At 60.0% G+C, this 26,068-nt stretch overlaps 1 protein-coding gene across 1 annotated transcript; it reads left to right on the top strand.

Moving 5' to 3' along the window:
- The first annotated feature begins 3,148 nt into the window (after window positions 1-3,148).
- On the top strand, window positions 3,149-22,446 carry DBH (dopamine beta-hydroxylase). The gene is made up of 12 exons (XM_072778575.1): window positions 3,149-3,489; window positions 6,012-6,158; window positions 7,780-8,034; window positions 9,045-9,221; window positions 9,842-9,944; window positions 12,997-13,163; window positions 16,243-16,386; window positions 16,805-16,843; window positions 17,459-17,518; window positions 20,155-20,282; window positions 20,704-20,911; window positions 21,855-22,446. The coding sequence occupies exons 1-12, from the start codon at window positions 3,172-3,174 to the stop codon at window positions 21,984-21,986; spliced, it is 1,878 nt and encodes a 625-aa protein (XP_072634676.1). The 5' UTR covers window positions 3,149-3,171; the 3' UTR covers window positions 21,987-22,446.
- The last annotated feature ends 3,622 nt before the right edge of the window (window positions 22,447-26,068 follow it).

Genomic DNA, 26,068 nt, shown 5'->3' with positions numbered 1-26,068 from the left:
CCCCCACCCATCCCGCCTTCGGAGGGCAAGTGGCACCGAGACACCAGCACCCAGCCAGCAGGCATGGGAACACGGGGTCAGAGGGCATGCAGGAGGGGGCTGTGCGGCTCAGCACTTGAGGTGTCCATGGGCCCCCCGGGGTGGGCAGGTGAGTCCCCAGATGCGATGCGGCCAGGCCGGAGGACAGCTGAGCGCTGCTTCCTTAGCTCGGGTCGAATTGCTTGTTTGTGAAAATCCATTAATGCAAGGAACGGCACATCGCGGCAGAGGCCCTGGGATTGGCCAAGCTCCCTCCCACCCCCTGCGCCACCCGGAGCCTCCCCGGCTTTTCTCCCTGGTTGCATTTCTCACCCGAGTGTCCCTGAGTGTCCCTTCCTCCTGACTCGGGCAGAATGCCCCTGACCTTGGCCACCTCCCAGTCCGGTACCCTCCCCCCACCCCTGCCCCTTGCCAGAAGTGCACTCTGGGGTCCCTGACCCAGTACCTGGCCCAGCCGGTCCCATGGGCAGATTGTGACCTCTCTGAGGCTTGGGGTCCCCGCGCCTGAGGACAGTCACAGCCCCGGCCCCCAGGCTGGTGGGGATGAAATACAAGGAAGCTGGGTGGGCTGGGCGTGGACATGCTTTCCAGCTCCTGCTGAGGACTATTCCTTGGTAATTGTGATTTCTGTGATCGGCCGCCTCAGCTCATGGGGAACGCCGGCGCTCCAGCCCCGTTCTGAGCCGGAGAAAGTCAGTGCTTTCGGAATCCTGGTAAAAATAAACGTGTGTACATAGCACTCTGCTGTTTACTAAGAGGCGCGCAGACCTTCCCTTGTTGAGGAGGGGCAGCTCCGGGCGTCTGTTGGTCTCCCCATATCCAGGGAGGAAAGGAGGTGTGCTCGGAGTCCTGAGGTCCTGCTCGGGGCTGACAGTGTGTCCCCAGGGCCCCCGATCCCAATCTGGGCCCTTGCTCCCAGGCCGTGGGGTTGAAGGCAGCTGGAAGATAAATTACTGCCGTGCCCGACTCCTCTGGTGACCTGGGTGGAGAAGTGTTTCCCCAAGGATGCGAACCCAGAGCGCTGGTGCCCAGGGAGGTGCACCATGAGGGCCTCAGGGTCTCCCTGCCCCAGAGTTGGGAGCCGCTGCTCTTTCTGCCTGTCTTCCAACTGGAGCCACTTTGCTGGGTGGCACCAAGGCCGCTGGGAGGCTTGCCCACAACCAGGGCACTCCCGCTTTGCTGGCACAGACACATGTGTGCACCCAAGAAGGCAGCCTCACTCCCTCACCATGGTCACTCCCTGATCCCGGTGGGCAGTGTCTAGGATGCATCTTGATCTCAGATGCCAGACATCCACTTACAGGGCAGTTTGGGGAATGAGGGCTGCCCCCTCCCCGGGGAAGCCTTCGGGTGGGCCCACCTGTCTTCTGTGCAAGGCAACTTTGCCCGAGGCCCCCCAGGACTGGTCCTGTATCCAGACCCCCCGGGGGCCCCCAACCACCAGAACACCATCCTCCCAGACTCCAGGCAGCTTGCCCGCCACCCCCTCAGGCCCAAGGGCCTCCCTGGGCCCCAACTTCTTCTTCACTCTCAGTGTCTCTGACCTCTCTGGCTCCATAGCACCTGATCTGGTGGACTGTCATCCTTGCACATCTGTCCCCAAGCCCGGGGGTGGGGGGTCTGTGCTGTCACCCACCCTCCTTTCCTGTCTCATACACTCACTCAGCACTTACCTGTCTGGCTCCCGCTCTACCGCCGGGGCTTGGGCCCTTTGGGGGATGGGGCAGACAGCCCTGCACGTGGACAGTGACGCACCCAGGGCCTTACGTGTCCAACTCTCGCTTGCCTGGGCCCGTGGATGGGCCTGTGGTAGAGGGGAGGGCTCTGTGGCCTTTGTCGTGTCTTTTGCCTGGTTTGGCTTTGCAGGGTGGCCCAGCTGCTGTGAGGCAGGGCCCAGGGAGGGCTGGAAGGGTCCCTAAAGTCCATCTTCGGGCAGTCATTTCTGCCTAAGGAACAGGGTTTGGAGCCAAACCTGAGCCCAGCACAAACTCCTCCAGGCTGGCCTCTGCAGACACCTGAGAACTAAAAGTTGGGGGCCAGCCGGTGACATCCCTGTGTTCCTATGGCTGAGTTCTTGGTTTCTCCAAAGAGGGGAGGAAGAGGAAGAGGAAGGAATGGGAGGAGGGAGAGACCGAGTCAGGTGCCCAGGGGGAGGTGCTAGACCTCAGAGCAGAGGGCAATCACAGAGAACTTTCTGGAGGTTGCAGCATGAGTAGTCAGTTCTCTCTGCAGAGAAGGATGAGAGTGAGTCGGGGTGCTACACCAGGGCTATGAGCCCCCATGGGACTGTGCAAAGGTCCCTGTGGTAGGTGTGGGAGAAATGGTGCTATCGGCCAGCTGGCCTGGGGGGGCTTCAAGTTCAGGCTGGGTCCATGCTAGGCGAAGGGATGTCTCAGGTCTGGGAGCTTTGGTGACAGGGAAGCAGGCCCGTCACTTGCACCCTTTTCTGCAAAGCCCCCAGCAATGCATCCCGTGCCATCTGCCCCCCCCCCCCAGCAATGCACCCACTCCTGCTGGAGCAGCCATGGTGCCAGCTGGAGCGTGTGAGGAAATAGACAGGCGCCCAGAGTGGGAACAGCAGGCCATGGAGAGAGTGTCTAAACACAGGGACTATGTGGGGACCGTCTTTTATTTTTAGTCTGAAACCGGTCCACCCTGCAGCATCGTAGAAAAGGCTCACTGGGCCGGGCCCTCAGCAGCAAAATCTCATTACTCACCGGTCACCTCGGAAATAAGCCCTTGGGGCCTCAGTCTGCCCGTCTGCAGATGGGGCGGCGGGGACAGGACCAGCCCTCCTGCCTGGTGGTCAGCTCGGTGCCTGGCCGGAGGCATCTGGAGGGCCTTCTGGGTGCGGGGAGGGGCCCCTCTCCAGACAGCTCTGTAGAGACCACACGGGGGCAGGAAATCAGCCAGTCTGCTTCAATTCCCCCTGATGATGCCCATGTGTCATAAGTGCCAATTAGGAGAGCAAGAGAGGCAAAGGCTTTGCCCCAGGGCGCAGGCTGGTGGGAGGGTCACCTGGACAATTGAATTCCCCACCAGACAAATGTGATTAGCAGTGCAGCCTGGGCCCACCCCCTGGAGGGCCAGGACATAAATGGCCCTGTGGGGTGGCCGGGCTCACGCGCAGCCATGCAGGTCCCCAGCCCCAGCGCGCGCGAGGCGGCCTCCATGTACGGCACGGCGGTGGCCGTCTTCCTGGTCCTCCTGGTGGCCGTGCTGCAGGGCTTGGCCCCCCCCGAGAGTCCTCTCCCCTACCGAATCCCCCTGGACCCCAAGGGGGACCTGGAACTCTCCTGGGATGTCAGCTACACGCAGAAGACCATCTATTTCCAGCTCCTGGTGCAAGAGCTCAAGGCTGGGGTCCTGTTTGGGATGTCGGACCGTGGGGAGCTGGAGAACGCTGACCTGGTCGTGCTCTGGACCGACGGGGACAATGCCTATTTTGGGGTAAGCTGTTTTCCACTCCAGCGCTCCTGGCCTTGTCCCTCCTCAGCCCCTGCCCAGCCCTCATCCTATATCCCACTGCTCCCACCTTGACCTGGCCAGGGAAGCTCTCCTGCCTCTCGGGTCCTGTTTCCCCTGATCTCAGCCAAGTCCGTGCCCCGAAATCGGGGAGTCTGGGGGACACCCATCTGAGGACAAAGTGGGAACTAGATGCCTTTTGTGGTTTCTGACCATGAGGGCAGGCCCCCCACCTCCCCCGCCGGCACCACCAACACCCAGCACACCCCTGCTGGCCTAGGGGTTTCATAGGCCCAAGTGCAGCACCGGGCATGCACACCCGCTGCCCAGGACGCAGCACTCACACACCTGATTTGCACACGAGGGTGAAGCAAGCAGGTGTACCCCCCACCCCAGTGCCCTCGCCGCATGCAGAACAAACGTACCAAGCAGACCTGAAACAGGATATGTTCTTCACTCCCTGCCTCCAAAATTGACCCCTTTTCTTACTGCCAAGTGCAGAGAAAGAGAGAAGCTTCCCTTCAGACCAGAGGTGGAGAGGCCTTGGGGTGAAGGGAGGTGCTGGGGGGCAGTCACGTGCCCTGAGCCGCCCCTCCCACCTTTTGCCCCACATGGGCCTGGCCTCCAGGGCCTCTCTGGGGATGAAACCCACCTGTCTGCACAAAAACAGACATGGGAGGGTTAAACTTTTTTTTTCTTTTTAAGTTGGGGTCACTTTCTTTATGTGTGAGCCGAGGGGCTCTTCTTTACGTGACTTAAACGGGGGCTCCTGCCGAGGCCAAGCTGGGAGTCAGGGCTAGTGCAGTCAGGCCTGGCCCCAGGACTCGGTTTCTTCATCTGAGGAGCGGGGACAATAATCCTGCTCTACCTTTTTTTGGGCTGTTGTGAGTTCAGGTGAGCTGACGATGGCTGGTATTTCTGGAGCTTAACTGTGCTCTGTCCAGCCCCCAGCACAACTCAGCAGGTGCTAGAGCCTGATGCTTGGGGCCACCCGGGTAAGAATGGGGTGCAGCTGCCAAGTTGGGGTCCAGATCTTGTCTGCTGGGCAACACGATCGCCCCCCACACAAGGATGCTCAGTGGCTCTGGTGGGGGTGGGGGTGAGTCACAGCCAAGAAAAACCTGTGGCAGCCCCAGCTCTGAACCACCCGCCACTCCCAGAGGAGCTCCCGGGGCCCCTGATTCAGGAACTCTAGCTCCTCTTGGGGCAGCTTTTCCTGGCTGCCAAGAGAGCCAGGGTGACTTCGCCCTCCCGCACACAGCAAGATTAATTTGCACAACAAATTCCTGTGCAAACAAATGTCAGACTTGTTTTTCCTCTGTTAGCCATATGTTCAACAAATATATTCTAGATTTCCAGCTGAAGTAGCAAACTAACTTTCTGCCTCTGTTTGAAATGAGCCCTGCAAATTAGTAGTGGCCCTGAGCAGGAGCTTCACTGTCGTGCTTTCCTCTAGGGGAAATTTTGCAAGATCTTTTGCAGGCTTTTTGTTTTGTTTTGTTTTTTCTCAAGGAAATGAAGAAAATATGCTTCAGGCCTGGATACAGGGTTAAAAAAAATTCTAAGGCCAAAGGATTGTGGTGGTCCTGAAGGGAAACAGAGTTCTGTGGTGGGGGTTCCAGGGGATTGGGAGGGTTCTTCCCTTCCTCCCAGCATCCCTTGCACTGGGCTGAAGGGCCCTGGACGGCTGGGCCTGAGAGTCAGGTACGCAGGAGCCCGAGCAGTGAGGGGGTGGGTAGGGGAAGGCCGAGGGGGGCTACATCCGCTGCCTGCTAACCCGCCCCAGGTGCATTTTCTCCCTGGGCCTCAGTTTACCCTCTCCAGGCAGGGCCAGGGCTAAGCAAGAGGAGCAAGATGCCTGGGGCACAGTGTTTATGATGGAGCCCACTCGCAGGGGTGTGCAAGGTCTGGGTGGGCACTGGGGAGAGACTGCCACCTTAAACCCCCCAACTGGTCTCTCCCTGGCTTTTCCCATCTGGCCTGGTCTCCCTGAGTCCCCTTTCGAAGGCTCCATGTACTGTCACGACCCCTCCCTCTGCAGACCAAGGGGAGCGGTACTTGTCCAAGTCACCCATTCCCAATCATGGCACCTTCTTAGCAATACAGGTTCCTGGGTCATGCCCAGAGGTCTGGAACCGGCCTGGGGATGGCTTCTCCGGGCACACCATCTTGGTACACTGGCGTGTCCAAGGGCTGAGTCTCCATCCCAGCTCTGCCTCTCGCCTGGGGGCTCAGAGGTCTGTGGAGAGATGTCCCTGTCCCTAACCAGCCCCCATGAATCCTGGCTGGCATTTGAGAGCCCTGCCTCAAGGAGCAGAGGAAGCAAGTGGGATTAGAGCTTGACTCAGCCATCTCCAGACAGACTTGGAAAGTGAGAGTGATCCTCTCCCACCCCAGGAAGACCCTCGGGATCCACAGAGCTGGGAGCCACACTGTGAGCAACCAGCCTGGAGCTCCGGCCCTGCTTGCTTGGCCCTGGTGTTCAGGGTTGTAACCTGTCTCTGCAGGATGCCTGGAGTGACCAGCGGGGACAGATCCACCTGGATTCCCAGCAGGATTACCAGCTGCTGCGGGCACAGAGGACCCCGAAAGGCCTATGTCTACTCTTCAAGAGGCCATTTGGCACTTGTGACCCCAAGGATTACTTCATTGAGGTGGGTGGTGGCCCTGTGTGCTCAGGAGATTGTGGAGCACCCCTACCTCCTAAGGCAGCATCCCTAGGCCCCTTATGCACAGAGAGAGAGCCAGGGAGGGATCTTAGAGGCTCTGGGTGGGGACAAGAGACCAACTCTGCTGTCAGCATCTGGTCTTTCCAAGCACTCCCAGTTGACATGTAGTCGAGATGTTTCTAGATGCAAGTCCTGCCCTGAAGCCTCTCAGATTGGGACCACAGTGATCTTGCCCCCGACTCTCCTGGTTCATCATTTCCAGGTAGAATTCTGAAAAGAGCCCAGGAGGCCTGGTTTCGCAAACTACCCTGTTGTCAACAGGCTGTGAGGCTTGGGCCAGGTCCCTTCCTCCTCCAGACCTCCTTGGTTGACCTGCCCTATAAGGTGCAGGAGAGAGTGGGATGACCTATAAGGCCCTGGCAGCTCTGTCTAGGAATTCAGAGCCACAGAAGACCTGAAACACCATAGGCTTCCCGCACTGCTCCAACACACCTGCTCAGGAAAAACAGCCCAGCTTGGCCTTGATGATAAAATGCTTTTAATTTCCTGGTGCACTTGGATGTTGGTCACCGCGTGTAATTTTTGAGATATGACAGTGACCAGCTGTCCGTGTGCCAGACAAGGAGATTGAGGCCCGACAGAGGGGCTTGCTCGGGGCCCCATGGCATGGGGCAGAGCCAGACCCCAGGTGTCCTTCCCACAGCTCACGAAGTCCTCAATTCCTAACCCACTGTCCCCGTGGATGAGGCAAAGATAGGCAGAGGACCCTCTCCAAGAATTTTGCTTGGGGTGTAGCCGCTGCGCACAGGCTCTCAGCCTAGAGCCTTGGGGCTAGGGGTGGGGGTGCCTCCCTCCTGGGGCTCAGATGTATCCTCTGGTGAGAGGGGGTCACAGGGGCCCCGGGTTCGGGCAATCATAAACTCAGAGGGCCAAGGGGCTGCCCACCATGAACACAAACACACACGGACATGCACCGGTGCCCAGAAAACCACGAAAGGCATTTTCAGGACCACATCCCACACACAGGTACAGGCTCACGTTCCTGGCAGCACGGCGGGAGAAGGCCAGGCCGGACTCCTGCGTCCTTGGGTCTGTCTGTGACCTCTAGCACAGCATTCACTGGAACTTTCTGTGTCTACACTGTCCAGCACCAATGGGACAGCTCAGCTGTCCAAGCTCTGTGTTACTGTCGAGAAGCCTGCGTTTGGGGGGTTTTCCTTCATAGGGGCATCAGCTCCTCCACCGAGCTGATCCACACCTGGTCCCCAGGGCCCCTGGGGGCGGTGGAGGGGACAGTGTCTGAGGGGGGCCAGCCAGTCTGGCTCACGGGGCAGCCCAGCAGGGGCTAGCTGGGCAGATACTTCGCAAATGTAGATAGAAGGTATTTGTAAATAAAACATGTATTTGTTGCCCGGTGCCAGCTGCGGGCCAGGGGCTGAGTAGCCGGGGATGGAATCTCAGCTGGGTCCAGGGGGAACCTCAAAGGCCCCCGCCTTCACAGAAACGAGAGCCAGGCATGTCACCTGCCAGGTGAGGTGGCAGGGACCTGGCAGCGCCCGGCTACAAAGGAGCCCAGCTCCGGGGGGTTGGCATGTCTTGGCTGCAGGATGGCACCGTCCACCTGGTGTACGGGGTCTTGGAGGAGCCTTTTGGGTCGCTGGAGGCCATCAACACGTCGGGGCTGCAGAAGGGACTGCAGAGGGTACAGCTGCTGAAGCCCAAGATCTCCATCCCAGCCTTGCCGGAAGACAGGCGCACCATGGACATCCAAGCCCACAACGTCCTGATCCCCAGCAAGACCACGTACTGGTGTCACCTCACCAAGCTTCCACAAGACTTCCCCCGGCACCACATCGTCATGGTACCTGGGGGGCAGTGGGTCCCGGGGCCTCGTCCCATCTCTGCCTCCCTCCTGCAGCCACAGAGGCTGCCAGAGAGATGTCCCTGACCTGGAGAGCCATTCATGGTCCAGCTTGGACCTAGGGCCCTCTTCTTACCTGAATCTGAGGCACAGTCCTAATTTCCTGCAGCCACTAGCATGCTCTGACCCCCGTCCCCCTGCCCCCTGCTCACTCCCCACCCTCCCAGTGCCCCTGTGCCCCAACTTCCTGCAGCCACTAGCATACTCGGACCCTCTGCTCACTCCCAGCACCCTTGTGCCCTAACTTCCTAGATGGGGCCAAAGGACACTGATGTTTAGACTTCTTTGTCTTTCCTTGGGACTAGAAGGGCCGTCTGTCAGGCCACATCCCCTTCCATGAAAAAAGCAGCTCAACTCACAGCTCAATTGCTCTAAACACCCACCCAGAGATATAAGGCAAGGACAACAGCTGTCGGATGCCCCTGTTTTCCTGGCCCTGGAGAAGGGGAGGTGGGGACTCATTCCATCTCCCCAACAGCGCTTTCACACCGTAGTATTGTCATCCCTGTTTCCAGGACAGAAAGTGCAGCCCAGAGAGGTGGTGTGAGTGCTCGAAGTCACACAGGGGTGGCCGCCCGGTCCCCTGGGCTCAGGCCTAGCCTCAGGGAAGCCTCTCTGTCCTTGCCCCGGCCATGGCCACATTCCCACGAGGACAGCTGTCTTCCTGTCCCCAGTTTATTGAGAAATGGCTCCCCGGGGTCCTCACACCCTTCGCTCTGGAGCTCTTGTGGGCTTCTGGCAGATTCTATGGGGTTCTGGGTTGGTGGTACCCCCTTCAAAGCCCCAGAAATGCCCCTGGAAATTGTCTCCCTTAACCCTCCCATTTTACAGATGGAGAAGCCGAGGCCGGGGTGGGGGGAGCCGCTGGCAGAACCCCCTCCAGGGGGCGAGCAGGTGGGCGGGCGGGCATCAAAGGCCCCAGGCTCAGTGCCCTCCCGCCCCTGCCCCAGTACGAGCCCATCATCACCAAGGGGAACGAGGCCCTGGTCCACCACATAGAGATCTTCCAGTGCACCAACCAGTTCCAGAACATCACCTCATTCAGCGGGTCCTGTGATTCCAAGGAGAAGCCCCAAGAGCTCAAAGTCTGCCGCCACGTGCTGGCCGCCTGGGCCCTGGGCGCCAGGGTACGTGTCTTATGTTCCCCCCTGCAGTTTGGGGGCCCCGGCTCCTCCGCACCTGTGTCCCCTCACCTCCAAGCAGGGGCCCCAAAAGGTGCTTGCAAAGCCACCAGAGAGGGCCCACCCCCACCTCACTCCAACCACCACCTCACCCCCCACCTCACCCCCACCCCCACCTCACCTTACACCCCACCTCACCTCCATCCCCCACCTCACCCCACCCCCACCTCACCTCCATCCCCCCATCCTCCCATCCCCCCATCCCCCTATCCTGCCCACATCACCCTATTCCCCCAACATTGTCTGTTTCACAGCTCTTGGGCCATGAAGGCTTTTCCGAGCCATTGTGGCTTTTCTGTAAAAATGCAAAATGTGAGCATAGGTATTTTGTGAGTTTTGATCTTGTGTTCCCCCTGGAGTTGGGGGTTTGTGCACATAGGGGTCCCAGCTGGTGGGTGGGCTGGTAGTGAGTTGCCTGTCTTCCGGAGAGCACTGTTCTAATCCCATTGCACGGCCCCCCACACCGCCCACATCCCCCATCCTGGTCTGGGAGGAGCCCCTTGGGAGACACCAGCCTGCCTGTCTGAGCTGCACCTAACACCTGTCCTGTCCTCCTCCCCCCGCAGGCATTTTACTACCCAGAGGAAGCAGGCCTTGCCTTTGGGGGCTCCAATTCCTCCAGATTTCTCCTTCTGGAAATTCACTACCACAACCCGACGAATATCCGAGGTAGGGAGTTCTAAGTGTGCATCTGCCCCTGCCTCCATCCTCTCCTCAAGCCTTTGGGCTCAGACATGTCTGGTCTGGAAGGTGGCTGGGGTATCTGCTTGGCAATGGACTGCCGCCCCGTGGTGCAGCCTCCTCACGTGACCCACGGCAGTGCGTGTTCCTCTCCAAGGCACCAGTGGGCTCCCTGGGGCAGGGCCCAGCCCGCGGGCTCATTGTTGGACCCCAAGCAGTGGGTGACCCTGGCAGGGGGATCCCCCCACACACACCCCTGCAGCATCCCAAGGCTGGGAGAGCTCTGGCATGCAGCTCTCAGCTGCATGTGGGCACCCGCGTGTGTCCGAGGGCTGCCACCAATCTTCCTGGCATTCTTGCTGGCAAGCACCGACTGCCAGGTACCACTTCCAGAAAAGGCAGCCAGGGGCTTCTTGCATGCCCATTTGCAGATGAGGAAATTAAGGCCCAGGGATGAAGGATCCCCCAGCAGGGCCCCAAAGGGAGTAGGCGGTGCCAGGAGATCTGGGTCTGGGCTGGCCGTGACCTCAGTCACACAGCCGTCTGGGGGCCTGAGCCATCAGGAATCACTTAGATGCCAGTTTGGTTGGAGTCCACGTGGCCCACCTTCCTCCCCACACCCCTTCCCTGCTCTGTAGTAGGGTCAACACGTCCAACGTGCTGTCCTGGTTCCCTGGGATCCCCACTTCTGTGACTGTGCAGGAACAGGGCCCCCGGTGGGAAGGAAGGCAGGTGCAGGCTGCCCCACAGCCAGCGAGGCCCCTGCCCGGGAGCCCCTGCCAATGGCCTGACCCTTGGGAGGCACTGCCTCCAGGATTATCTTTAAGTCAAAGGAAGAGCCCTAGCTCAACTGAGGGCCTTTCTGGCTGTGTACCCACCACCCTCGTCCCCCTTCTCAAAACCCATCACAACAGAGCAATTGCATGCTTGTATTGGAGCTTCTGTATGGGATTTTCTATCCACGTGTTTTGGTGTCAGTGTTGGCAAAAGGCTGTGCTTGGGGGCTCCTCTAACTGACCCCCCGCAGGGGCCTGGGACTCCCTGTTGGAGAGGCGTCCGGGGCTGTCATTGATTAGTGAGGTCTGCCCCATGCTGCACTAGCTGCAGGATCACCCTGGGCCTGCAGGTGGACAATAAGAGTGGATCTTTAGGATGGTGATGACAGTTGATTCGGGAGCAAAAACACCAGCCTCTTCCACCACATGCGGCCACATGGCCCCTCTCCCTCTCTCTTTCTTTAAAAAGGGTGCATATTTTCATTTGTAGAAGGAAGGAGCAGAAAGTGCTCAAGAGATGAGCGCGGGAGCTCCACGCTGGGCCCTAGCTGGTCCCTCTGAAGCCATGTGACCCTGGCGGGGGGACCCCCCCTCCCCCACAGCAGTCCCAAGGCTGGGAGAGCTCCGGCACGCAGCTCCCAGCTGCATGTGGGCACCGGGATGTGCTCTGCCGAGGGCTGCCAACGATCTTCCTGCTGGCGGCATAACTAATACTTTCTGCCGCCGTTGGAATTATCTACAGCGTGCACGGGGACGGGCATAAGTCAGCTGGGGCTTTAGCATGATAGGGGATTTATTGCTCGTTTAAAACCTGAAAGCAAATGGATTTTTGAAAACTCCTTAAGCATCAGGGAGGTCTGGCTCTCCCTGATTATCTAGTTATATTTATGGATCCTTTGCCAAATATAAGGATGCTCTGTCACTTCACGAATCTGGAGATGGGCCGCTTGGCTATAAATATCAAAATGCCACAATTATTTCATTATTTAATCCCCATCTGAATTTTAACCAATTGCATCTCCTTTTTATTATTATCCTCTGATGTAACTGGGCCCAGAGATACAGAGGCTGAGTTTGGACATTGCAGGGGTGGGGGCGGCTGGAGGAGGGAAGCGGGAAGCAGAGGCAAGAGTGGGGCGTTCTTGGCTCCACCTTGGGGCGAAGGAGCAGAGACCTGACACTTTCTGGACCTGTGGTCTCGAGCAGGCTCTTCATCTCAGGCTGAGAGACTCGGTTTCCTCATCTATAAGGTGTGTGGGGGGGGTGAGCCTCCGGTTACATGGGCTCCCCTGCCTGTGCCCCAGCTCCCCTGTGCATTCTGAGACCTCAGCTCCGGCCTGAAGCACTCAGGGACTCGGCAGGGGTAGAGCCAGGCGACTGGCAGCCACGTGGTTGCGTGGCTGTGCGTGTGGCTGCCAGCATCCCTGACCTTGGCCATCAGCTTTGTGTGACTGCCCGGAGGCCTGTGCAGGGAGCTTCTGGACTCTCCAATTAGAAAAGGGCAAGAAGAACCAGCAGGTGTGGCTGGGCTGCGATGGGCAGAAGCACTATGCTCTCCTTTGGAGGAGCCCAGAGAGGGACAGTGACTTGTCTGAGAGCACACAGCATACCACTGCTGAACCAAGTGGAGTCTGGGCTGTGCAGGAGCCAGGGGGTAGAGCACCTACTGGGTGTCCCTTGGGTGCCCTGGGTGTGCCTTGCGGGGTGGTTGTCAAAGGAGCAAAGTGGGAGAACTGAGAGAAGGATGTGTGGTAGGTGCCTCTTGTCGACCTGAACGTGCAGATGCGCCTGCCAACCCACCTGGGCTGGGGTGGGGGGTGCTGAGACTCCCCTGCGAGACGGGGCGGCTGCGGTGTCCTGCCCCCCTGTTTGCACAGACGCGTCCATGGGTTGCCCTGCAGGCGACTTCCGGTCAGATTCCCTCAAGGGGAGGAACACGCCCTCTGAGGTGTCGCCGGCTTCCCGGGTCTCCCAGACCCCCCTGCAGGCAGCTCAGCCCCACTGAGTCCACGTGCTGGGTTTTAGTTACCCGCCTTTATGAAGACTTTGCAAAGCATCCTCTCAGTTTTCGTAGAAACAGTGGCTCCTTGTTCCCCTGTGGGTGTGCCTCAGAGCGCCTGGCACAAATAGGTGCGGGAGCGGAGGCCGCTGGTGGGAGCAGCTGTGGGGTGCCAGCCTGGCTGACACTGGGGGACTGTCTGCGGGAGCTGGAACACAGGGCTGACCTGCAGGGGTCACCTCGCCCCCCTCTTTCTCTCCCCCAGGCCGCTATGACAACTCAGGCATCCGCCTCCACTACACGGCCAAGCTGCGGCACTTCAACGCGGGGATCATGGAGCTGGGGCTGGTGTACACGCCCGTGATGGCCATCCCCCCGAAGGAGTCGGCCTTCGTCCTCACCGGCTACTGCACGGCCAAGTGCACCCAGGCGGTGAGTGGGGCTGGGCCAGACACCTCCCCTCGCTCGGCCTGGCCACCCAGCTCAGGTCCTACAGGTGGTGACCAAGGAAGGGTGGCTTCGTGGCTTTGGTCACCGCACCCCACAGCTGCACTGCGGCCCTCCCTCCCCTATGGCCATCCCCCTTTCCATGGGCCTCCTGCTCCAGCAATAGCCTGGCTCCCACCTGGTCTACACCACACGCCAGCCAGCGCTTTCTCGCGCTGCATTTTAAACTACGCTTTCATTCTGTGAGTAAAATAGACACGCACTGCCCACCAACAACACAGGCCCTGCAGCTACAGATAGAGCCCCCCCGTCACCAGCAGCACCCACTCCCCTGTCCCCCAGACAGCCACAGTATAAATCACTACGTGCCCTTCCTGACACGTTGTGTCCAAAAGCAAACACAATGAACAGGAAACATTTGTCCTGTGACTTGCCTTTTGGCGGCCACGCGCCCTCGCCCAGCACGCTTTCACCGCGAGCCAGGCCGGTGAGGCAGGGGGGTGGGGCACTGTTCTCAGGGCCCTGTGACGGCAGGTGGGGTGCAGGTCGTTACATAAACCCCAGAGCAAATGATGGGGGTTCTAGCTTCCAAAGGAGCAGTACAGATTCCCCAGAGTCTGCGCCTTTGGGGCTCCCCTGCCCCCCCCAGCCCCGCCTCTGCTGCCCTGCCTTGCCCCCTAGTCGTCGTTAGTTTGCAGACCTCTGCCAACTTCTCACCCGTGGGGAGAAGGCTGCACGGAACTCCTTGTACACCAGGAAAACGCTTTATCAGGTAGATTCCAGAGACTGCTGCACACAAGAGGACAGGAGTGTCCCTTTGAATAAATCTCACAAAACACCCTCCAGAAAGCTCATCTGATACTTCTCCCCACACACAGCACCAAGCAGGTGCCGGGAGCCCCACCTCTGCCCACCCCCACCCCCTCACCACCTTATCAATATTCTAAATATTCCCTCAATTGCCTGGAAAATCATTTCACTGTTGTCCAGTTTGAATTTCCCCGATTAAATTGTAGAGATTGAGCATCTTTTCATCGTATCTTGATGGACGTTCCTTCCTACGAATGTCTGTTCATGACCTTTGTCCGATTTTCCCTGAGGCTCTTCCCTTGTCTTGCTGTTGGCTTCTGGGGGTCCTTTTTATCTTATGTTTGGGAATGTGCCAACGCTTTTTCCCACACTGTACCTTTGCTTCCCACAGCGCCCCGCTAGGTAAGTGCTGACACCTCCTTCTGCGGCCCAGGACGCGTGCTCTCTGGCAGGTGCCGGCGCGGAGTAGAGCACGGCCTTGCGTGACCCCTCAAGCTCTGCCCACGCCACAGGCTGATGAGCGGAGAGTGGATGTGGCTCTCCAGTGAGCTGCCTCTCCACGTGGACCTGCTCTCCCCGTGGGCTCCCCAAGTGTGCAGGCCCCCCCACCTCCATTGGGCGAGCAGGCCGTCCTCGAGCTGAAGAGAGATGGAGCTATTAGCCACACAGGAGATGAGCTCCTTTTCTCTGAGGCCAGCCTCTGTGCTCTTACCCATGTCCCTATGTCATGTCTCCTGCCACATGAAAGGCTCCGTGGTCCCAGCCTGGAGCTGGGGAGGGACCTCTCAGGGCGCACCTGGGAAGGTGGCCCCGTGGTGTTGGGAGCCCTGGCCAGGGGAACACCTTTAGGCAGCCTGGGCTAACAGACCTGCCTCCAAATGCTTTACCAAGAGGAAAGAAAAAGAACTCGACGTCCTCTTCTCTCCGGTCAAACAGTGAGTTCTTGAAAATCGCATCATGTGGAATGCTCGTTGAAGGGACAGCACGGAGTCAGGTCTTGCCTCTCCTTTAGCAGATCACCAGGGGGCCTGCAATCGGCAATCGAAAGGCTGGCATGGTCGAGATTTCCTTGTCAAAAGGGACAATGGGCAATCCCAGGACAAGTATAGCATGTGGTGGGACCAGGGCCCCAGGGCAGCGCACCTCTGTCCACTCGTCAGACACCCACATCTTGGGGCCAGCGCCCAGCTTCCAGGGCCGTAGACAGCGAATCCCAGGGTCCCGTGAATAAGCAGAGGCCCCCAGACCCCGCTCCCCATTGTCACAGGTGTGGCTGCATGGTTTCCCAGTCCTCAAATCGTTGCAAGGGGGCCCAACATTTCTGCGACGCCGGGAGCTGGACAGCAACGGGTGGAGGGCACGGGGGAAAGCATCCAGTGACATCAGCCGATGTGCAGAAGGCTTGGCCACCCGGGACCACTCAGTGACAGGGCCACGGTGGTGGGAGCTCGCTGAGCTGCAACAGGGTGGACGACATGGAGCACAGCGCAGTGGCGAACAGTCAGGGAGATGACAGGTGTGAAGGAAACGCTTGAAGCGTGAGATCCACTTTAGGGAATGTTTTGTCTAAACAAAGCTCACGTGAAGTAAGGGGGAGCCTCCTCTCCCCGGGAAGTCACCTTACGCCCTAATGGAGCAAGGTGTCTGTCTTGATGTGACGACTGGCCCATCTCTTCCCGGAGCCAGCTGACAGTCACCGTGGTCAGCGCCACAGCTGTAAGACAATGGAAGGTCTCCTGGGGCGTATGCAGGAGACACAAGGTCATGCCGCAGGGCAGCTGAAGGGCCTGCTGGACAGGACAGCCTGGCCCCAGACCTGAGCCTGCAGAAAAGAGGTCACACTGCGCTCGCCTCGGTGGCCTCTGCCCGTGGAGGGCTCCCCTTAAAGTCTGTTGAGCAAATGAAGAGTGGACTGAGCAGCCTTCGGGGGCTCCAGACTGAAGGAAGCACCCCCCGCCCCCTACGAGCCTCTGGGGGCACCCGACAGGGCTGCTCCTTTGGAAGACCAGGGCTGTGACGGTGACAGGGGCTGTGACAATGACATCACTCTGTGGGCAGCTCAATCCCTACTGAGTTTCCAGAGGGGGACTTAGCTGTCCAGGGGGAAGGACAAGGCTGGGCAATGCAGACATTCTGGGGAAGCAAACTGGGTCGTATCCATGGCCTGTGGTCGGTGCCCGCAGCCTCCGCGGGAGGGCGGGAGCCAGGGTCTCCCACGTGCCAGGCTCTGACTCTGCCATCCCCTGCCCTGCAGGCCCTGCCTCCCTTAGGGATCCGCATCTTTGCCTCTCAGCTCCATACACACCTGACCGGGACAAAGGTGGTCACCATGCTGGTCCGGGATGGCCAAGAGATAGAGATCGTGAACAGGGATGACCACTACAGCCCTAACTTCCAGGTAGGGGCTGCCTGCACCCAGCTGCAGGGCTGTGGACCTGGGAGCACCCCTGTGCTGGGTTCCCCTCCTGGGCCAGGCCCTGACACTCACCTGAGAGCACAGAGCTGCCAGCCCTTCCCTCCTCGGGGACTCAATCCAAGGGGAGGGGACTCTGGGGGTAGATTCCAGTATGTGGCTGATTGAAGAATTTAGTGGCCCAGGCAGCCCGATCGTAAAGTCTGTCCTGGGTGCCACCTTCTTGTTGTGATATCTTCCTGGCCAGAGGCCACGCTCGGCCAGACCTGGCTTCCCCCTCGAGCCCCCTCAAGGGCACCCCCCTCACCCCCTGCCCCGGGAGCACAGCCCCAGAAAGCAGGGCAGGAGAGGCGGCTGGGAGCTGGATCTGCAGACCTCTGAAGTCTCCTCTCTGTCCACCCAGGAGATCCGCATGTTGAAGAAGACTGTGTATGTCTACCCGGTGAGTGCCCACTCAGGAATGGGGAGGCCGGGAGCGCCCCTCAAAGGAGAGACTGAGGGAGGTGGGGGATGACAGAGGCCGAGGGAAAGTTCTTCCACGCCAGGCAGGGGCTGCGAGACTCTCCAGGACGTCACAGAGAGGCCTCCCGGGGACCCAGCAGGCAGCACCGGGGTGATGTGCATCCTCCCACCTGATCAGCTGGCCACAAACCCTGAGAGCTTTAGGGAGAGACAAGGGCCTGGGGAGTGTCGCTGGTGAGGCCCCTGATCATGCAGAAGGGGAACCCCAGGTCAGGTGGGGCAGGAGCTGATGATCATGCAGTTCACTCGTGGGTTGTGACATGGCCAACCAGTCTGTACAACGACTATCCTGCCTGCCTGTGACCTGTGGGCTAAGGAGCCCCAGGAGCCAGCGAGTGGTCAGTCCCTGGGGACACCCAGATTTTGGCCCGCACATGTGGGGGCCCAGAGGCCACCACGAGGTTCCTCGGGAATGGACCAGTGACCACGTGCCATGGCATATGTGGTAGTTTGGTCAAATGTGGGACAGGCCCAGGGCACCTGTCACCCCGAGGTGGGCAGGAGCTGATGACCGTCTATTGGCTTGGCTCCCCAGGGGGACGTGCTCATCACTTCCTGTACATACAACACAGAAGACAAGAATGAGGCCACTGTGGTAAGTCACCCTGACTTTTCCCTGCTGCCTGCCCACAGAGTATGTGAGGCCTGACGGCGGTCCCATTCGGAGCTTCCTATGCTTTCATGAGGATGAGTCTTTTTTCTTTTTTTAAAGATTTTATTTATTTATTCATGAGAGACATAGAGAGAGGCAGAGACACAGGCAGAGGGAGAACAGGCTCCCTGCGGGGAAGCCTGATGCGGGACTCGGTCCCAGGACCCCAGGATCACGCCCTGAGCTCAACCCCTGAGCCAACCAGGTGCCCCCAATGAAGACAAGTCTTGAGTCATCACCTAGCATGTCGGTTGCCGGAGGGAGGGGGGGTGCCCTCTCTCATTCATTCAATAAACCAGTGGTCCCTGGACCAGCCGCCACAGCAGCCCCCCTCCCCCCCAACAGGGAACGTGGTAGACACCCAGACTCACAGGCTCCATTCCAGACCTTGCGTCAGACTGTGGGTGGTGGCCCGTGGCAGTCTGTGGGTCTGTGGTCTGAGAAGCTCCCCGGGCTGTTCTGACACCTGCCTGGGTTTGAGAGCCTCTGCGGTGAGTGCATCAGCACCTGAGTGCAGATGCCAGGAAGAAGGGGGGGGCAACGTGGGGGTGGGACAAGGTGAGTGAGTGCCCGGCAGAGGGGAGGATGCAGGAAGGCCCCAAGGCCCCAGAACATCCTCAGATCTTCGCTCACTGTCGATAGCCAACATCCACAGGCTGCAGAGCCCCCACCTTGACACCATCCCCTTTGAGGCTTCTCACAAAGACCAGGTGTGTGGTGGCCTCTGCTCAGCAAGGGTGTGACATGGATGCGTTTGGGCTGCGCTGTGGGTAGCCCAAGAGGAGGGTCCATTCGGGAGGCACCACGTCCTCAGGGCTAGCCCCCCAGTGGCTGCCCACGGTCACCCAGCCGGCTCGATCTGGAGAGTGAGAGGCAGCGCTGCTAATGGCCATGCGTGGTCGGCCAGTGGGCACCAGCCTCAGCTGTCCTGGCAAAGAGACCAGCGGCTAACAGAGGCCTGCTACTCGCTTGTTAATCATTAACGGCTCGCCCTATCCAAGCTGAGGGACCTCGATGCCTCCAGAGGACCCTGTGAGGCGGTGCCACCGGGAAACAGTGAGGTGGAGCCACCAAGAGCCCTCAGCTAGCAGGTGGCAGGGCAGTTCCGGGCACCAAAGCCACACATGCCGCCCCTCAGTACAGAGGCAGGACAGCAGGGTCTCCCCATTCTGCAGGTGAGCCCCCTGGGGCCGAGGGCGGGAGGGGAGGTGCTTGCTACACCCCCCCAGGGGGGGCCCACTCCCAGCTAGCGCCACTCCCACAGGGGCCCTGCCCCCCGCTCTCCCTGCCTTATGGAGGGAACTGGCCTCCTGTCCTGGGTGTTCAGGCCGGGTGAGCACGCCCATGTCTCAGATGCCAGGCTCTTCAGGCCGAGGCCCCAGCTGCCCCCTGCTCCCTCCTCTCAGGGACACCTGCGAGGCAGGACCCAGGCAGAGGGCAGCTGGGCGGCTCCCAACAGGCAGGCAGAGCTTCCCCAACCCCCCACCCCCACCCATCTGAAAACCCTCGCACCCGAGAGAGAGAGGCCTGTGCAGTGTGATTCCCACCCCAAGATGAAGACAAAGGGACAGCTTCCAGGAGCACAACTTTCCCGGGGTCAGGATTCTATTTTGGGGTCCAAGGCACAGAGCCCTAAGAGGCCCCAGAACAGGAGGAGAGATGAGATCCTCCCCATCTGAGGCCGGGCTGGGCCAGGTGATATGATCTGCAGGGCCTCCGAGGGCCTGGCAAGCCAGAGGACAACGTGGGTGACACTGTCCAGTGGGGGCCACACAGGAACCAGACAGATCTACTCAGGGGACATTTCCCATGTAAACGGGCCATCCTCGAGCAGCGTCTACACTGGGATGGGGGCTGAGGTGAGCCCTCAGCTGGACTCTTTGCTGTCTTTCTGCTGTCAAGAGGCAGATGCTTCTCTTCTCTTGAACACCGCCGCCGGCCAAATAGCCCCCCAGACCCACACCAATGGTCACAAGGAGCTGGGAGCCCAGGATGCAGCAAAGGTGGGCCAGAGGCACCCACCCTGTACCTGCCCTGCACCCACCCTGCCCTGCTGGGGTCTGGGCTGGCTGTTGTTCTCTTGCCTGGCCTCTGCTGTGCAGGGTGTCCTCCACCCAGCTCCTCCTGGGTCTAGGCTCTGAGACCAGGGCCAGGACCAGGGAATGCCCACTCCACCCCCTCCCACATGACAAAGCGGCAGGGCTGCCGTGAGACCGCTGCTGTGCAGGCCTCTGGCCACCATCTCCCCTCAAAGCCAGGTTCCCATGGCATGAGGGGAGGCCTCCCCATGCCTGGCCAGGGTTGAGAGGCTGTGCCTCTTCCCCTCCCTGGGACTCAGTTTCTGTACCCATAAAATGAGCACACTAATACCCCCACAGCTCACCCTGTGGTCGTTTCCTTCCTCACACTGTTGCCACCTGAGACCTGTGTGTCAGCTGACTTATTCGTTGCCTGTCTTCCCTCTGGAGGAAGACAGGATCCCATGGAGGCAGGCATTCTGCTTGCTCAGGATGCTAGCAGGCCCCGCACCGTGAACGAATGCAGTGTGGGTCCTGACGGGCACCTTCCCCCTGTTGCAGGGGGGCCTGGGGACCCAGGAGGAGATGTGCGTCAACTACATCCACTACTACCCGCAGACACAGCTGGAGCTCTGCAAGAGCCATATAGACCCCTGCTTCCTGCAGAAGTATTTCCACCTAGTGAACAGGTGACAGCTCCGCGGGCGTGTGCCTGCCATGCCCTCCGTCCCCGAGGCAGGGTGGGGGGGGGGCGATCAGAGGAACCCCAACATAGGAGGTGCTTGTCCCTGGGTAAAAGTGAGGAATCCAGGCTGAGTTCTGGGAGCAGCCGTGCCTCCATTTCCCTCTGAGAGCCGAGGTCAACATCGCTAATCCAGCCCCATACACTCTTCCAACCAAGCCTGGACTTGGCCCAAGAAGCTCCCTCGGCCCAGCCCTGGAGTGGCCCTTCCCAGCCCCTGCAGGGGACTCAAGAGGTGAAGCCGACCAGCCATTGCAGGCGAGGAGCCACAGCCTAGACAGCACTTTGGTGGCAGCAGGGCCAGGGAGGTGTCACCCACAGCCACCCCACCGGCGCCGCCACAGCTGGGCTCTCTCCTCCCTCACCAGGTCCAACCTAGGGGAATACTGCACCTGCCCTCAGGCTTCTGGCACCACCTGCCCTCAGGCCTCTGGCACCACCTGCCCCCGGGCCTCCGTCCCCGAGCAGTTTGCTTCGGTTCCCTGGAACTCCTTCAGCCGAGTGGTGCTCAAGGCCCTGTATGACTTCATACCCGTGACCGTGCACTGCAATAAGTCCTCAGCCGTCCGCTTCCCGGTACGCGGCTCCGTGGGTGGGTTGGGAGGCGCCCGCAGCAGCAGCAGGACGCCCTCAGCCCTGCCGATGCTCACCCAGCAGCAAGTCCCGCGGGTGCCTGCCCCTCTGCGCCCCCGGCCTCACCCAAGTCCCCAGCACCAAGCGACAGGGCTCCACCCCAAGTGCTCACTCAACACGGCTGGAGAAATCAGGTGACGGCAGACAGGCCCAGACAGACACCCGGCCTGCAGATGGGAGAACTGACAATACTGCCGGGCAGGCCAGGCTCCCTGCTGCTGGGCCACATCACATCACAGGGCTCATCTCGGTGGTGTGAGGGGGGGCCAGCAGCTCCCCCAGGGCCTAAACACAAAGTGCAGGGGGAGGGGCAGGTGAGAAGCCAAACAGGCTGAAGCTGTCGGCGGGCTTGTCTCCGTATCTGGGACCTGCTGGGATTCAGGGGCATCTCATTTATTCCTGAGTGAGCCAGTGAGGAGCTGCCAGTGGAGGCTGGGCTGGTGCTGAGCAGGGGGGCGGGGGACGGATCTGCAAGCCTGCTGGCCTGGGAGACACACTTCCTGCAGGCATTTGGGAGCCAGTTTACGTTCCCAGCACCAAGGGTGGGCCTGAGGCTGGCTCGCGAGGGCGACCTGGCAGGGACATCTGACGTGGTGCAAAACATGACATTTGGTGCAGCCTTGTTGGGGAGGAGGGCTACGAACTCAGCCCGCACGCAGGGGCTCTGATTGCTTTATCCGGGTGGCAATTGAAGCGAGGGGCAGGCAGGAGAACACCAGGCCAGGACGCCCAGGTAGCAGCTGGAGGGGAGGACAGTGCGTTCGGTTTGGGGCACGGTGAACTTGAGGGCCAAGAACCCAAGAGGTCATGGGAGAAAGTAGCTGGGAAGGCAGTGCCTCGTCTCACCCCTCTAGCCTCAGTTTACCTCCTGGTCCTTTCCATACAGGGTAAATGGGATCTGCAACCCCTGCCTGAGATCATCTCCAAGCTAAAAGAGCCTACCCCTAGGTGCCCAACCAGCCGGGATCAGAGCTCCTCCAGCCTCACTGTGGTCAACATCGGTGGAGGCAAAGTTTGAGTGGGGAGCTGTCTCTCACTCCCTCTTCCACGCTGTGGCTGTGGCTCACATCAGCTCCGTGCACCCCCATCCTGTGAAGACCCCTGTGGAATAGCTCTGCCTGCCCAGGATGAATGGGCTGGGCCGAACCCCTGCCTGAGACCATGGTCCATTCTAGCCTCCACCTCTCAAGGACACCCCACCCCTGCAAGGCCGAGAGGGTCCCATGAGAATTTCTTATCAACCCACCCGGGACTGGGGTGACCCACACCTTCCCCACACCAGCCTTGGTGGTCTGGAGTCCAGTGTGCCCCTCCACTGTCCCCGAAAGCCCTGCCTATCTCGCTGGGAGGGGCTGGTCCTGGGAGATGAGCCATGCCTGGCAGTGGGGCAGCCCCCTCAACGCGGCCTCCGCATCCCCAGCCCCTGCCGATGGCGATCTGTGTTGGTGTGCTGTGGGTACACGTGCTACTTAAACATCTCCCTGCAGAGTGGCTCGTTTGTCACAGTGGGCGTCTTCTCTGCCACGGAGGCAGGCCCGCCATTTAGCTAGTTAGAGATTTGCCTGGGGAGATTGCTCCCTTGCAGGGTAAATAGATATTTTCGCCCACCTCAAGGGAAACGCTAACAACTCTCACTGCCACTAAAAGATGAGTCGGCAAAGACCCAGACAAGGATCTGGGTGCCAGCTCTTTGGGGAAACGGAAGTACCAGCTCTGGGGCAGGGGGGTTATTTTTCTCAGTGGTGGTGGAACCTAGTGGTTAGCAGACCAGGCTCCAGAATGAGGCCTGCGTTAGAGGCACTGCTCCAACTCTTACTGGGGGTGTTAGAACATCCCCCTCCCTGACCCTCAGCTCTCTCACCTATGAAGCAGGGCCTGTGCTGTCCGGGTGAAATGAGCCCATGAGGCTCATACACGGGCCAGTGCCCAGTGATGGCAGTGCAGGGTGGCGCCGCCCCCACAGGAGAAAGTCTTGTCTGGGCTTCCCTTCCATGGAAGCGCCTCGCGCCCCTCTGGGCTGCCTCCCATCTAAGGCCAGGCCTGGCTCCTGGATGGTTTCTGCAGGGAGTAACAGATGCAACTCCGTTCAGCCAGTTCAGCAGAAATGCTGCAGGGCCTCCAGGGGAGCGAGAGGGTGATGGATGGCCCCCCCACACACCCGTCCTCCTGCCTCGGAAACCGTCGGCTAAGCGGCTGCCTCTCCTGGAGCCACTTCATTATAGACGCGGACAAACGGGCCCAGACGCTCCGCACTGCGTCGTATAAATCACGGCTTCCCGCGCTGTAAGTCACAGGGCGTGATCGCTGTGAAATGCCAGGCCCCGACGGAGGCTGGAGAGCCCGCCGGTCCTCAGTCATCTTTATAGCTCCGGGTGACAGGTGCAGGAAAAGCCCCTCCCTGCAGGACAGGCCTTGGGAGGATGGCCCCGAGCTCGCCCAGCCTCAGGCCTTCTTCATCAGGTCCAGCGAAACCCCTTCCCTCTGACAGGGACGACTGCCAGCTGGGACAAGGGTCCCGGTGAGCCCAGAGTTGTGGGAGAGGGTGCCAGGGAGACCCACAGGCCAGGCCACAGTGGGCCAGCCTCCCACCCACGGAGCCCTTCCTGACCACCATCACTTCGTTCCTGAGCCCCCCACCCCCCGCCAGGCACTTGCAGCCTTTAGTCTCCCCTAGAAGAGAAATGTCTCACCCAGGATCCCCCAAGGATTAGTGGTGATGGGGAATCACTCAGTTCCAGAAACTTCCACTGCCCACGGGGCTAGGACCCCTCCCCACACACTTCACTCACTCTCACCCTCTCAGGCTGGTCGTCCTCTTGCCTCTGGGGACAGCCTGTTGTGCTCCTCCTGCAGGGACCCCTGCCCATACCCTGCCCACCCTGGCTCCCGGCACCCACAGCCCTGCCCCAACAGGACGACTGCATCCCTGCTCCTGCTAAGAGCTGCCGCTGTGAACACACTGGTTCTGGGCCAGCACGCCCAGCAGAGCCACAGCACAGCTGTTTCTGCTCCCGTTGACAGGAAGGGAAACTGAGGCGTACAGACCTACAATTAGGTGCATGGTCCCATGGGGGACTCAGCAAGTGCACATGGGAGGAACCCTTTTTTACCCAAAAACAACCCTCCAGGGCCAGCGCACTACCTTGGCAAAGTCCCTCCAACAATCCTCCAGGATCTTCTGACCTGTTGGCTGGTAAAAGAGCCAGGGTCCTGCAGGCTGCGTTCCCGTTCTCTCTGCTGTGTGGCCCCTGGGCAAGCTGCTTTCCTCCTCTGGGCCTGTCGCCCTCGCTGCCCACGGAGGGGCAGGCGCTGCTAAGGTGACAGCACCCATCAGTTGTGCAGTGCCCCAAGTCCCGGCCTGAGCTATGCTCTCCCAGGATCCACTTTGAGAGGGCCTGGGGGTGGGGCAGGTCGGCGTTCTCATCCATAGGCTCAGAGCAGAGCAGGGGTGTCTGCCTGAGCTGGTCCCCGCGCGGCACGGCTATGCTGCCTGGTGACTGTTAGTCTCATGCAGCCACTCAGGCTTAACCTTCGACGAATTAAAATGATGCAAAAGAGAACATTTGGGTTTTTCGGTCACACCTGCCACATGGGAAACGCTACACAGCTACCTGTGGCCGTGGCCACTCTGCCACCGGGCTGGGCCGCCCCAGCCTCGCTGAGCTGTGTGGGCGCGGGGAGCCGGGGAACAGGTGCACCTGACAGACGGTGGGGGGCCCAGTCTCCTAGGCCTGCACAGAGCATCTGGGCCATCACAGGGGTGCCAGGATTTTCCACGGGGGCATTTTGGCAGGAGCCGTCTTGATGGTTAGGTATAATCCATCACACTATGGATGGTTTGGCACCCCCTGGCCCCCCAACACCTGCACCCCATGCAAAGCATCAGCAGCACACCCTGTTGTGACCAGAAGTGCCCATGGGCCTGCAAATGCCCGGCATGGACAGGCACGGAACACTCTCTGCTCCTCCCCTCCCACCGCCAGGCTGTTAAAGGGTCTCTTGGTCCCAGCCCCCACCCACATGTGCCATCGTGCAGACAGACACACCAAGCTTCAGGGACCCCTGGGTGCTCCCACTGTCTCCACTGCAGCAAAAGACAAAGCTTCTCATTATTGCACAGCAGCCCCCTCCTTTCGTCCCCTCCAGCCCTGGTAACACGCACTGAAAACCACAATCTCCCTGGGACATGCACTGTTCGTTCTATTTTCTCCCCACATACCCACCCGGCCTCACACACACACTCCACACTTGCCTGCATTTTCAGGAGGCTCTGGGATGGAAGGCAGCCCACGATGTCCCAGGAGTCCCAGGCCAGAAACCTCTGTTTTTGTGGAAGATTCCTAACGGGGACTTGGGAAGCCTTCAAGGGAAGATTCTAGACTAGAATCCAGGAGGCCCTGGCTCCTTTCTCAGGAACTTCAGAGAGGCTGGGTCGTGACCCCCTTGAAAACCCAACCTACATGGGCCCAGAATGGACCTGGGAGCATCACGACTGCCCCCAAGGTGGGTCCCCTGTCCCTCGTCCCCTTCATCCCTCTGGTCCTGGGTCTTCTGCTACCACCACCTCCCTCTCCTTCCTGTAGTCTGACATACTCATCCGGTCCCAGCTGTGGAGCAGGCCCTAGGGTAGCCTAGACGCTGGCGCTGGACCCGGTTAGTCCTCCTACCTGCATTCCAGCCAGGGAGGAGACACCCAGCCAACATGCACTCGAGAAACACACAGTATGTGGATGGTGGCGAGCAGCAAGTAGATCAGGAGAGGGAGCAGGGTGCACAGGTGGCCAGCAGGAACTGTCTTGTTGACAAAGGAGAAAGTGACCTGAAGGACCTGACGAGGGGAGTCCCATGGATGTCAGAGAGGATCTTCTGGAACAGGGAAGGGCCGTGCAAAGGGCCTGAGGCACCAGCAAGGAATAGGGAGGAGACCAGTGTGGCTGAGCAGACTGGGCAAGGGTGATGGGAGGACAAGCGTGAGGCCGGAGAGGCTGTGGTGGGGAGGCCATAGCCCACAGAGGCTGGCGCAATAACCAGGGGCAGGGTGTGGTGATGTGGCCCAGGGAGGTAGCCATGGAGGCGGGTGACAGGGTGCCAGATGCCCTG

The sequence above is a fragment of the Canis lupus genome, chromosome 16, assembly GCF_048164855.1.
Source record: "Canis lupus baileyi chromosome 16, mCanLup2.hap1, whole genome shotgun sequence".
Taxonomy (NCBI): domain Eukaryota; kingdom Metazoa; phylum Chordata; class Mammalia; order Carnivora; family Canidae; genus Canis; species Canis lupus.
The sequence above is the reverse complement of the archived record's forward strand: the minus strand, read 5'-3'. Positions and strand labels throughout refer to the sequence as shown.